We start from the raw sequence: 14,265 nt of genomic DNA on the forward strand, positions 1-14,265 counted from the left end.
GCAGGTGCGAGCGTGGCGAGCTTCCCCGAAAAGACCATGGAAGCCTTCACCCCCTGCCGCGGTGACTCGTTTCGTAGGGACGACGTTGTGCGGCGTCAACAAACTCCCGGCGCCGCTATGACTAAACGCGATCGGCGGACCAACTGTTGTTAGTGAAATCGCCAACGCATTCACGGTTCGACTGAAGCAGCGGGAATTCCTGGAAGGAAATGCTTTGCGCAGTGTACCGCAGCCCCGCAGCCCAGCAGTGTACATGCCTCTTTTGTGTGTGTGTTGTGTGTGTGTTGTGTGTGTGTGTGTGCGTGTATGCGTGTGTGTGCGTGTGTGTGCGTGTGTGTGCGTGTGTGCGTGTGTGTGTCTGTGGGTGTGTGTGTGTGTGCGCGCGCGCGCGGGCGCGAGTTTAGAGACCCTTTCTTCGAACAAACAAGAGGAGAACTTCTACGAACCGCAAAGAGCAGAAGAGACGGACAGGCGTCCACAATTCCAGGAGGCGAGACGACCTCTTCTTTGCAGCAGGCTCGGTATAACCAGAGGAGGAGGGCCCATCTTTCTGTGCCGGTCACGTGACGTCGACGGAGGCAAGATCCCGCCCACGATTGTAGAGAGCCTATTTAAGGGGCTCCGAAATGTACTTTTGATCACTTCAGGCTCTTCTCAATTTCTTTCATCTACCTTTGAATAAACCGTGCAAGTTTCGCACTAGAAATCTCCTCGCCCTTGCTTGGTCGCCATGGTCTACCGGATGCCTGCAGCCCACCGACAACGGCACGCTACCCAATAAGTAACGTCGGTCGAGCTTCGATAGGCAGGCGCCGCTACAACTCGGCAGAAGGACGAGTTGTAATTGTAGTTTTAGTTGTAGTTCATTTTTTCCTTTCACAGTCGAATTGTGGAACTATTTAGCTGGCACATTACGTGAAATGTCTGTTGATCAGTTTGTGCGAAAATTGCCCAATCATGTATTTTCTTCATGATACTGTACTGTTTTCTCTGTAAATCTTTGCGCTCACATTTGTAGTCATGCACTTTCCTAATATTGTTTATGTGTAATCTTCTGTACAACTCCTGCAATGTCCCGATTCATGGGATAGCAGTATTTGTAATTAAATAAATAGATAAAATAATTACGCTATCCTGGAGTATGCAACAACCAGGAGAGCAGGCCTGGCCTCTACTACGGCCCTTACTGCTCCACTGCAAAATCAGTTATGTCTTTTTTTTTCTTGAAGGTACAGCGCCGTAAGGGGCAGGAAAGGGTTCAATCCGGCATGACTGGCTCAGAACGAGCTCCGCAGGCGCGAGAAAGTCTGTCCGACGTACCTTCAGGTACAGCGATCACCAAATGGGGCGCTTGCGCCCACTGCTTCACCGCGCTGGCAGCCAGTGGCCCACTCCGCAATGCCGGCACGCCTAGCGTACAAATGCATACAACAGGACCGAACAAACTTCTCCCTAGTGCCTAGGCAGAGTCATATATGCAAGGAGGACAAGCCCCCAGATTTTCTCTCTCGCACCCACTCTTACTCGCGCATGCGCGCAAACGTGCGGCGCCTCCGGAATTGCCCCGCCCCGCAGAACGTACTAGCAATTGCAAAAACGCGACAGGGAGTAGGCTCTTTGTCTTTGGCTTGGCGAGCTGCCCGGAGCGGGACACCGGAATGGACGAACACGATCGTTCTAACGCGCGACCGTTCGCGAGACCGCACCCGCGAAAGATTACGCGTTGGTGTTCAGCATGGGAGCAAACATATTCGATCGCTATCAGGTCGCAGCAAGTCGAACTTCCTGGATTTGTCGTGCGCTCATCCGCATGCACTATCGGCTGGCTAGAGTAGTGTTTGAAAGGTGCTACACATGCTCTTGCGATTGTTTGCAGTACTGTGTTTTCGTTCCTTTGACCCAAGAGCCCGTGTGAGATCCCACAAGTGATGAACAGGACACAGAGGTTCCTTCAATATCTAGCGAGGAAGATGGAAGGACCTTCAAAGACATGTTCCGGGAAAAAGCGGCAGGACAAGGTTTATTTAATGTAAGATGGCGGAGATATTATGCTTTAAAAGCTTGCTGCCCTTCAAACGCAATGCCTCGTGACTTCAAGTGTAGAAGAGAGCGCGAGGAATGCCAACATTACACTAATACATAAGACTAGAGACGTTAAAGAACTGAAGAATTATAGGTCCATCAATTTGTTTTGAGTGTTGTATACTATATTAATAAAGATAGCTCCTAATATAAGCGGGCAACATTTGACTTCAACCAACCAAGAGAACATACTGGCATAAGGAAGGCATATTCTGCAATTGATCACATCCATGTCATTATTAAAGTAAGTAAGAAATCTGCGGATTACAATCAGCCTCTTATATGGCTTTTATAAATTATGAATTATGCCAATTATGCCTCCAATTAAGCCTTTCATTGTAAATCTCTCCCAGATAATTTAACGATTATACATGAGGAATTATCTCCTTACCAAAAGTAACTGTTATTCGGACAAGAAAAGTTGTCGGGAAAACAATTATTGCACTTTTCTTGACATTTAGCGACATTTTTATTCCTTCATGCGACATTTAAGTAATGATTAAAGTACGACTGTGGGCTTTTGTATAGGGTATGTACATCATTCGACACAAAAAAATGCAGTATCATCAGCTTCTACAGCGAAGTAAGGAAGATGAAGATCTGGCTTCTCTCTTGCCTCGGCTTCGCTGTCCACATTCGAGCCATAAGCAACAACATCCGTTGCTCTCATTTTTTTCTTCTTCTTTAAGAATGGAATGGAATGGAATAGGAGCCTCTCCGGCGGCTATCCTCGGCATGAAATGGGGCCACCTTTTCGGTAACTTCCGTAGGGTGAGAAACAGAGAGTATCTTTGAATTCAGCGAGTCGTTCTTGAGTAACAAGGTTAAATCGAGGGAGTTAAAAAAATTCATAGTTGGATTTCAGTTTTCCAACGATGTCAGTGCTTCAACGGCGAAGTAAGGAAGATGAAGAGCTGCCATGTCTCGTGACATGTTGCAACGAGATGAAGAAAGAAGGCATCAGCACTCAAGCAAGCATTACCCGTCAAGCTCCTGCCAGGTTTGAGTATCTCCTCTGCGTGATCCATCCTCGAAGTAGACATGGCTCAATCAGTAGGTGAGTGCGGAACAATTCTATATTCGCTAGCTTATCAGATAGATACCTTAGCCCGTGTGGCAATCGCTTCGACCTTGGCAAATCTTGCCTTGGTATCAAGAAGCGTCACCTTCCTAACAGTAGCAAAGCGCGGTGGGTCGTAAGCCATGTTAAACTTCTAAACTGCCGTGTAAACATTGGCCAGTATGTACCGTCGCAGGGTACTATTCCGGATTTCGTAAGATTCTGACATATTGCCCAATTCGTCATCTCTGATTGGGCCAAAAAGCTGCTAAGGCCTTTTTGATTGGCATAAAATGCCGCAAATGCAAAATTTGACAAGGTTACAGAATAGTATCCCTGGCTTTCGATTTCCGGAACTGCGGGTGAGTGCATGCGATGAATATGCAGCGTGGCGTCCTTCCACTCGCGTCATGTAGCTTGACTCCCGGTTCGTCAGCATCACGCAACTAAGCAAAAACTGTGCATCATGTGAACCATTGGTCCCGCAGATTAAGGGGCGCCACGCGAATGGAAGACGGGGCGCACTTCGAGATTGCATGCAGTCTCCCGGCTGGCTCGTTGTAGACTAGTCGCCAAAGGTAGGAACATCTTGTAGCTGGCTATCTGCTCTCTGAAGGTGACCCAGTGTACAGTGCGAATTTTCCGTCTGGTCCGGTGGTTTGTGGTTCTGTAGACATCGATCCAGATCGGGTAGTGAACGCTGCCCGTCGCGCTTGAGTAACAGCGCCACTCCCGCCCAAGCCCTGATGTGGACCACGTCAAGTCAGGGGTCGCGTTTCGCTGCGGCGGGTGCATGGTATGACCGGCAAGATAGTCGAGGTGATGTTGCAAAAGCAGGCCAGAACGCCCCACGGCATCCACCAGTGCTGTCTCACAGGCCGATGTCTTACCCGACTCCATGTGCTGGGCGTTGAAGTCGCCTCCAATGAGAAGGCCTTCTTTTGAGTAAAGGTTTTTAGGTCCGCAATCGAATGAGATATTTTTAATACTACCAGTTCATATCAGGCCGTGTGTGCACAGAAAGAGCAATGATGGTGGAGCATCCGTCGAGCTTACATTGTACAGCCACTACTTCGTGCTTTGTGCAGTAGGCGGATGTGTCACTGTGAACTCAGCTTCGACGACATATTATTAGGCAGTGGCCTGTCATATGAAATGCTGGGTTTGTGATAATCAGTGTATCCACATAGGTTCGTAGCTTGGCCCCGAGTTTTCTGCAGCAGCAGGACCCACGGGTGGTCAGTTTGCGCAAGCAGCAGGTCCAGCACAGGCGCGCAGGTCCCGAGTCTCCGAACGCTCCATCGGAGAACCACCGCAGGGTGCTCGTCTGTTGCCGGCCTGGTCGTCAATGTTGTCGCTTCTTGAGCTGTGTCAGCGGTGATGGTGGAAAAGCGTTTAGTGCCACCCACGGAGACCACTCTGCTGCTTTGCGGTTCCCCTAAAGGCGAGGACTGCTGGCTTACAATGTCAAGATGTTGCTCTGCTTGCATATGTCGTTTACTTGCCACTGCCGTGATCTGCTGCTATTGGGAATACAGAGCGGCGGTGATCACACTTGTATTCTTCTCGAAAAAGGCACGCACGTCAATGTCCGCTAGTAGCAGTATGTCGTCCGCGTACATCAGTCCGGGGACCTTCTGTTGCATCACTCGTCCACTACGAATGTGGCATAAATAAAACCCCAATTCACTGCTTTCCAGTAGTTTTTCTATGCCCTTAACATAAAGCGTGAGCAACAATGGAGACAGAAGACATCCTTGCTTCGGTCCTTTCTTGAATTTCCACCATTCATTACATTTTCGGCCTTCCCATACAATATGTTCTTGATTGTTTCTGTATATCTCCCGCAGCAGCTGAACGAAATCGTCATCTATGACTTCGCGCTTGAGAATATCCCGTAGGGGTTCCCTATCTAGGTTGTCTACACTCACCTAATATCTAAAAATGCTTTCCATGAGGACATATTGTGAGCTGCTGAAATCTGTGTGCACTAAGTCATTACAAATATATTGTCTTCTAATCGTCTGCCTGGTCTGAACCAATTCTGTGGTTCCCCAGTACATTTTTTTCCACCCACTACGATAGTTGTAATATTATGGCTTGCAGGGCCATTGTATATCTCACCGAGGCTAATGTAACTGACCTGTACGAGCTCGTTTTATCCTTGTCGCCTTTGCCTTGCCAAAGGAGGTTCGGCTTACTTTCACGCCGTCCAACCGGGATTTTCTTATTTTTAATCGCTTTCTGTATGTCATAAGCTAGCAGTCCCTGGCTGTTTCGACCGATATTTTTGATTAGACGTATTTGGATTTCATCGGGCCCTGTGGATGCGTTATTGGGAACATTTTCTTTCGCTTCTTTCCAGTAAAATTTTCTATCCTAAATTTTGATCTCTGAGGCTTCTATATTGCTGCTGGATGTGTTTCAGCTCCGAGTTTCTCACATGGTTCCTCTATCATTTTTGGTGCTCTTTTGTCTCGTTTGCGAATGCTGCGCACCCAATGTTCGCTTGTACATTTATTTTCTCTTGCACAAGCTCATTCGCCACGTTTTTCTTTTCTCGGTAATTGTTCCATCTATGGAGCACATCTTTTTTCGTGTAATTACAACTTTTCGGCTTCTCGTTGATCCCTGGACGCCTGCTTACGCTCTTCTACAGCTTGCTTCACTTCCTTGTTCCACCACTCACATCATTTCCTCTTTCCAAACCTACAATTTCTTTGCCGTGCCGGCCTTAATCCTGCCGCATAACGTATACGAATTCCTTGTATTCCCAGACTTTTGTAGCAAACGTCTACATTTTCTTCTCTAGGCTTTTTGCAGTTTCTCTCTTTCGATATTATTTCGTCTTTAGAAATTCTGATGTTATTCGTTCGTATTTTGCGTTAGTATATCTCCCAAACTTTAAGGTTCAACTTTTGTAATGGCTACCGAGGCTATCTTTTTATGTTATCTATTATCATTTGGTATAATCGTTCGTAGACCGTTTCTGAGAATAAGGCGTACATGACTTCCTATATTCCGCATTGCCACATTACCTGTCCGTTGACATAAGGTGTGCTCAGCACATAGATCTAGCACTAGAACGCTATTGTGATTGATGCATTTGTCTGAATCGTTCAATCGCGCATTCATATCGCCTACAAATATCACCTAGCCCGATTTCTTGACCCCATCCTTTTCACTTTTAATCCAATCAATTCTTTAGTTTTACATTTGATTTCACTACCTTTTCATAGCTGAGCTACTCCAACGAATGTATTTTTGCCTCTCCATGTGCTTCTTATCCGGAAATGCTCCTTACATGTATCTTACCCTTTGCCACTTCCTACTTCACCTAATTAGCATGCCAGAGCCTCCACCTTTCCTTGAACCATTCATTCTGTTGCACGCATCCCATATAAAGTTGTCAATCATAGGCGGCTGCTCCAACTCTAGCGGATGCGTTTTGGTGAACACGCACCCGATAATAGCTTCGTCGATCGGCTTCGTTTGAACTTACAGCCACTTTTCCTGCATGCGACCACCCTGCATATTTATATAACAAAATTTTACCGTCTGTATACTTGGGCTCTGTGCGTCTTTTCTTAATTCATTGCGGACTAACTTGCGGACTCCTTGCTGCTTTGCCGCTATATTTAATACTCTTACTTCCTGATTTCCTGGGGCCCACCTAGAGAAGCTATCGCCTGCGCCGCGAATCGATGTCACAGCGGTGTATCTGCACTATCGCTATACCGTATCCCGTTACGCGCAGAAGCTCCTTCGCGGCCTGCTCAGTGCACTCTTCTGTTGATGTCAATTAGCATAAAATCTATCGCCTTAGTAGCATCGAAATTTCCCTCTTAAACGCAAGCACTGCCCTTTCAGTTGCATAGCCTTGCCTTTCAACTTCAGGCACGGTGCGCACTGTGATTTCCACTACTTTTGAAATATTCCGCAGATCGGCACCCACTTAGCTGTTTGCTTCGCGTTCCCTATACCACGTCCCTGCATTGCGTCAGTCAGTCCGCCTATTATCGCCACTAGCTGTCTTTTTTCCCTTGTGTCCCACATCTGTTGCTTCGGGCTTTCGCTATCACTTCCCTAATAATTGCTCCTGGAAGCGCGATAATCTGCCCTCGCTCGCCGGCTCCTACCCTCTCTATTATCACTGGCTCGACTTTTCGCATGGCTTAATTGCGTGCAAAAACAAGTCGACGATTTTTGTCCTCCTCGTCACCGAGAGCTGCACCTGGGGCCGCCATGCAACTCCCGGCCTGTCCCATCCTCTCTTTTCTCTTTGTTGTCTTCTTCTGCGGCCGGCACGTCGATGGTAGCCTCTTGGTTTCCCTAATTGACGTGTCCAGCACTGTTGCCAGGCATGGTTGTTCCAGCTTACCTGGGAGGGGGGGGGGGCTCTATATGTGTCCGCATAGTCGACATGTCCATTTCGTCTGCTGCTGAAGTGCTCACTGGCTGTGGGCACCGGTCTCCTTCTGACGCGTAGCCCAGCACAGCCCATAAGAAATTGAGCAGCAGACGAAGTGGATACGTACAGTAGGTGGACGCTTACAGGATTTTGCGGGTACACTGCTTTATGGTGGCTGATACGGCTTCAAAGATGGTGTGCGGGTTTGATAAGTCTGTTGTCAGGAGGGAGGGTATTGAACGCAGCTGAGCGGTCCTTCAAGTTATGAACTCCTCTTGGGCAAGAGGGCTCGTACACAGGCTTTTGGCCTTACCGAGGCGCAGTTAGAACGCAGGCGAAAGCTTGCGCGAATAATGAACGCGCCGATTACACTGACTTGCGAGAGCGACAGCGATCGTGACGTAGTGTCGCGGTGATGTCATTGGCGATGGCTTCTTCTCTCACGGAACACCTGGCACGCTGGTGTTCCGGTTAGTCCGCTCTTCTTCGTCGAGGCGCGCTCGTGACATGGGTTCGCAGCCAATGGGATTTTAAGCTGCTGCAGACGTCGGACGCCGGCTTTTTCGCTCAATGAGCCATTTAACGCTTTCGCATCAAAACTACCCGGTTCGCAAAGCGTAGGAATGCTCTCAGAACAACGCACGCCTGGGTTCCTTGTTGTACCGACTATTATCCTGTACTCACAAGGCGTCGTGCAAAAGTAACCCTACTTGTAGAAAGAGGCACAATTATTCGCTACCTACCTACATCAAACCAAGGATACCAAGAAATTGAAAAACACGAAATGGAATATACATAGATTTCTCGTTTAACCCAGCACTTATAGCAACCAAATTAGCGAAAAGTAAAAAAAAAAATAGGGTGACCTATCACTTCACGAACGCGGTATACTCGCAAGCGCATGGGTGCTATTACCCTTTATTTGTGCATTGCGCGAGAACGTTTGTATTGTGGTCTCCTGGGAAAGCCAAGCCCGCGCGTCTTGCCTGACTTGTTCGGCTCGTGGTCGGCGCTTAGCGACGAAAGCGGGGACGGTCGACTCGCGCTCGGCCTGCGCCGTTTGCGTCGCTGCTCCTTCCTTATCGCTCGGCCTGTCGATCACGAAACGAAACCGGTACGTCGATAGTGCACACAGAACCCGTAACAACTCCCAGGGGAGGTCTACACAACGCGCCTCCACCTTCCCTCCACCTCCGCGACGCTTCGCCTCATTTCTCCTTCCCCGTAGGGACCCTACATCGAATGCTTGCAAGCACGCTCAACGCCATCTAGACATTTCTCGAGGTGGCATTGCTTGGCGGAGCGCATATTGCTACGCATGGAAAGAAGAGGCGCCGCGAACATACACAGCGGGCCAGCGTTGCAGCGAGCACTGCAGCGTCGAAGCACAAACCGAAATGGTGCGAACGAGGTCACGCTCGGTACACTGGTCTCTACGGTGCGACGCCTGGTACCCTGGCGTGCGATTCTCTTCTGCATTTCCAGGCGCCTTCCTCTTCTGGCGTTCGCTCTCCTCCCAAAGACAAACATAGTATCGCCGATTTCACTTGCGGGGCGTGTACGTTTTCGCGTAAAAAGGTTATCGCTTTGGCGCGCTTCACCTGGTTTTCTGGTAAGGCACTTCCAGTGGGCACGTCTGTTCTCTTCGGCGTTCCTTTCGGTGTCACTCCCACCAAGGAAGTTGATGAAGGCACAACCCCTCGACAAAAGAAGACGCTACGTTTCTCAAGGATGGACGCAGAGTGTCAATGAAGTGCCGGGAAAAGTTTGTCCAGTGACTGCTATAAACTTCCTTGAGTCGAGCTGTAGTGTTGCGTGGAGGGATGTTCTAAGATACGAAGTTAAGAGTACAATTCATTTAATTATGGGGTTTTACGTGCCAAAACCACTTTCTGATTATGAGGCACGCCGTAGTGTAGGACTTCGGAAATTTCGACCACCTGGGGTTCTTTAACGTGCACCTAAATCTAAGTACACGGGTGTTTTCGCATTTCGCCCACATCGAAATGCGGCTGCCGTGGCTGGGGTTCGATCCCGCGACCTCGATCCCGCGACCTAGGCCAACACCATAGCCACTGAGCAACGACGGCGGTTTTAAGAGTAGAAAAGTAAGGACATCTACGATGCAAAAAGAGACACTAAAGGTAAAAAGGGATTTCGCTTATATTAGTAAATCACCCTTCTACAATACATTTATTCAAAAAAAAAACGCCACTCTTATCGTGAGAAGAGGATTGGTACACGGTGAAACATGTGCACCTTTTCAGAGAATAAGGCTGTGAAGCAATCGATCCCTCACACCCTTACACTAAAAGAGGGTGTAAAGGGGTGAGCCACAGAACTATTTACACCCTTATTCTCCTTTTGTGGCCTGAATTTTTTTCCCGCACCAGCTCCCCATGACATCACGGATTATTGCGGCGTCTGTGAAGGCCCAGCTGAATGTTTAGAGGTGAAAATTTAATACATTGTTTTCTAAAGAAGGCGAAAAGTGAACGTGATACGTTTCGGACATCTTTACTAAGCCAACGCGACCCAAAGGCAAGAAAAGGTTTATTATAATATATTGAAATATATGAAGCCGAACTGGCTTACCGGCATTGCAGTTTCGCCGCTAAATATAAAAAAAGAACTTGAATTTTTGTTCGGCGGCAATTCCTTCTGGTATGCAGACGCCTCAGCCTGCATGCAGTCGAACTGGCGACCATCATTCACAGCTGCGCAATGCCGTAGCCTCTAAACCACTGCTGCTGGTGACTAACGCGTTTACTCCGGACCTGCTCCTTGCAGGTTCAGGTTCTTACGACCCAAAACAGAAGCAGCAGAACCCGTACAAGCAGACCCAGCAGCAGCAGCGCACGTACGATCACACCCAGCAGCAGCAGCGCACGTACGATCAGACCCCGCAGCTGCAGCCCACGTACGATCAGACCCAGCAGCAGCAGCAGCAGTACCCGTACGACAAGACCCAGCAGCAGCAGCGGTACTCGTACGACCCGAGCTATGACCCGAACGACGACTCGAACTACGACGACCCGAACTACGAACCGAACTACTATCCGAACTACTACCCGCAGCAAGAGGCACCCTTCGCTATGGGCTACAAGCAGCCGGGTAAGCAAGGAGTCAGCGATCAGAATTTGGGTTTCATTGCTGTCCACGTTGAACGGCTTTGCACAGATATAGAAGCGCATGTGGTGCTTCTGTACTTACGTGCGCTCAAGCAGGCTCGAAACAGACCCTGGGGAATTATGCTGGCGTCCGAGCAACTCTCGTTGAGAAAGGTCTATATGCGCGGGAGATCGCGGTGACCAGGCGAAGGCGAGGTGCCAGTGAGTGATGACACCCCTCAAAACCAGGTCGAGTAAACGGCAGGCCCGTTTGTCTACTGGCTATTGCGCTTGTATGCGCGCTTAAGGGGGAGGACTTATGCAAAAAGAAAAAAAAAACACCGTAGCAGGCACTCAAGACTGTGGCACTGGTAATACACGAAAATGCTGTGACTGCCAAGGCAGGTGAGTGCAATGTATACAGTGCTGGGCATCATGCCGAGTTGCAAGCAATCTTGTGTTTACAGAAAATCGACTTTTTTCGTCACTGGCAGCGGTAAATCAGCAGTGCCGCGTTTGGGCGGCAGCTTCCCACTGTCGAGCAATGATTAATGTCGACCACGGGCATTACCCCCCAAAAAAGTAGTGTCAGAGGGCTAGTAAGCGTCAGGGAAAATTGCGTTTAAAGTATAGAAAGTAGGCGTTTCTCCTTTACAATATTGCACGTGGTTCGTGCGTCATTCCTGTCACGCTGGGGATGCATGCTTATAGCTAGTTACGGTTTTACCCAAAGTAGCTCAACTGTATTGGCGTTATGTTCTTTCCCTTCATGCACGCAGGTATCGGCAGGTCCACTACAGGTAAGTTGACGTAAAAACGTGCTTCAGTTTAGATGTGGGCGAAAGGGATTCAACAACGAAAAAATAATCCGGTTCTGAACGCGTGTATTCAGGAAGAACCCTTACGGCGAATTTGCTCGTAAGAAAAAATCCGAGCCGATTCGGACGACCGTCATACCATTACCGAAGATGGCAAGCCAGTGGTGCAGCGCACTTAGCGAGGAAACGCTTCGCGAATTCGGCCCCTCATTTAGAGCATCGATGTGGATTGGAAGGGAGCCATGAACGTGTTAAGAAGCAAGTCTAGAAAGTCTGCAGACCTGACGTAAACTGCCTTTCCCTCCTACATGCTTGTCATAGCGCAGAAAGCACACTAATAATTTATAGGTACATCATTAACAGGAAGCTGCTCGGAGATCCTATGTAATTACATGTGAAACGTAGAAATTTCTATTATCGGGAACCACCGCGCCAAATTTTACTAAGTTTATTGCTCTTAAGAGAAAAAAAAAGGTTAAGATGTAGTGAACGCAGCAAGCAGATATTTAAGTTAAGCCGTCGATTATTTCGTAGAAGTACCCGCCGCGCTTGCTTAGTGGCCATGCTGTTGGGCTGCTAAGCACGAGGTCGCGGGATAGAATCCCGGCCACGGCGACAGCATTTCAATAGGGGTGAAAACAGCTTTGTATTTACATATAGGTGCACGTTAAAGAACCCCAGGTGGTACGAATGTCCGGAGACCCCTATTATGGCGTGCCTCATTATCAGATCGTGGTTCTGGCACGTAAAACTCTAATTAAATTTTTATTTCATAGAAGTTATCATAAACTGCAATTGTTTAAAAACGACATACCGCGAACTTTGCAACTACGCACGTTAGCAATGAAAGCGACATCACAATTTTGTAATTTGCAGCTAATAATGCATCCTAAATCGGACAAAATGTATGCAATAAATACACATTGCAAAATCTGCGCACGCGGTGCCAGAAGCACAAGGCCAGTAAATTAGATATCACATTTGACGGCTTTTCTTCCTTCTATCAGTTGCAGTTGATAGAACTTCAGAATTTGTGTTTCTAGTGCAGATTTACGCGTTTGTCAACTTCGTGCTCCTATATTTTTTAAGCTGAACCATTTGCGGCGGTCTTTCCAAAGAAATATTTACACATCTAAATGAAAGGCGCTAGAATTTAATGTTTTCTCCCTTGATGCAACAAATTTTAGCGCGATTGGCCAAACGGCTGTTTCACAGAAGTATTTATGAGTTTTACTTGTATTCGAATAATCGGCATCGCACTTCAACTCGAGCTAACCCTTTCTATCAACGAGCTGTGTCCTCTTGGTAATTTTCGACGCCTTGTGAATGGGCAACAGCAGTGGTAGATCACGAAATGAACTAGGTGCCGTCAGTGCGGCAGATACACAAGCACAAAAAAATTTCTGAATTGCCTACATTGGTAGAAAAAAACGATGTTTTTAAGTATCGTGCTTTTGGAAACTGCCCCTTTCAGATTCTCGAAAACGTAATGGCCACATGCCGATTAGGAAGCGTAAGGATGTATTTTGCGACGCTTTGCGCAATTATTTCCAGAAGTTTAGGAGAAGGCAGTCATTTAAGAAACTTGCACCCGTTCTCGCGATTGTTTGTTTACTTTGTTGACTTAGCTTAGGAAAACACATATGTCTACTTAGACTTAGGTGCACGTTCAAGAACCCCTGGTAGCGCAAAATTATTCCAGAGTGCCCCACTACGGAATGCTGCGTAATCAAACCGTGTTTTTGTCAGGTTAAAACCTACATTTAAATCTTTTTATATGCTATGTAAATTGTCTAAATTTGAAAGGCTTGCTTCAGGTATTTTTGAATGCTCCCTCTAGAAATGCGAGTGGATTACAGAGGTTATTATCTGGCTGCTTCCTAATATGTTTGTTTACTGTTGTTGGTCGCCTTACATATCAGTTGACGGACCTTCGACGAGATCGCACCACTCTCTTTCTTTAGTAATTTTGACGGCCGTGATTTTTTTTATATGAGTCATGACTCTCAGTCTCGAAATAAATGGCGACCTGCACTGCCTTCGGAGACCGGCCAACGATAGCGGCCACATACCCGGCAGGAAAAACTGACCTGCTTTCGAGAAAAATGTTCGCATTAAAAATTATCTTAAACATTCCTGCCGTCATCACGCCGCTGTAATGATGCCGTAGTCATTCAATTGTGATCTTGGCGCCGTTGTCTTGATGTCTTGCCATATTCGTCGTTGCGTTGTCTGCATCAGACATCGTCACGCATTCGTTGTCAAAACATCGCCCTGATGCCGTCGTTCCGTTGTCGTCATTCCAGCGTCGTCTTGCTGTCGTCGTTACGACATGGTTGTCGTACAGCGGTCGTCATCCCATTGTGTTCATGCAGTTGCCGTTACACTGTCGTCGTCGTTCTATCGATGTCGTTCCCTCTTCGTTATTCAGTGGTCGTCTTGATACAGTCATCGTCATGCCGGTCGGGTCGTAGCCGACGCTGGCGAGCAAGTCTCATAGCAAAGGGGGCCGATCCCGGGGGTGATGCCTGTAGCAAATAGCCGAAGCAGCGGAAACCTCACAATGACCACTACAGACGGTAAACAATGATGTCTTCGTCCATATGGTGTATCGGTTCAGTGCTTGAATGCTAATCGCATTAACCTCTATAGACATCGTGAGATGTGTTCCGCGGAAATGTTTTGTTTGCCGTTTGCAGATCAGTTACAACTTTGCCAACATAATGGCTGTATGAGGTGAACTAATGCTAAGTTTTCTTTTATTTTACAGATATGAAAGAGTAA

General features: G+C 47.7%; 1 protein-coding gene across 1 annotated transcript; it reads left to right on the forward strand.

Moving 5' to 3' along the window:
- Positions 1–3,054: 3,054 nt before the first annotated feature.
- LOC142588780 (uncharacterized) lies at positions 3,055–14,265 on the forward strand. Its single transcript, XM_075700599.1, has 4 exons — positions 3,055–3,139; positions 10,344–10,667; positions 11,443–11,463; positions 14,252–14,265. Exons 1-4 carry the CDS (start codon positions 3,124–3,126, stop codon positions 14,263–14,265), a joined length of 375 nt encoding a protein of 124 aa, XP_075556714.1. The 5' UTR covers positions 3,055–3,123.

Source organism: Dermacentor variabilis, chromosome 7 (assembly GCF_050947875.1).
Source record: "Dermacentor variabilis isolate Ectoservices chromosome 7, ASM5094787v1, whole genome shotgun sequence".
NCBI lineage: Eukaryota > Metazoa > Arthropoda > Arachnida > Ixodida > Ixodidae > Dermacentor > Dermacentor variabilis.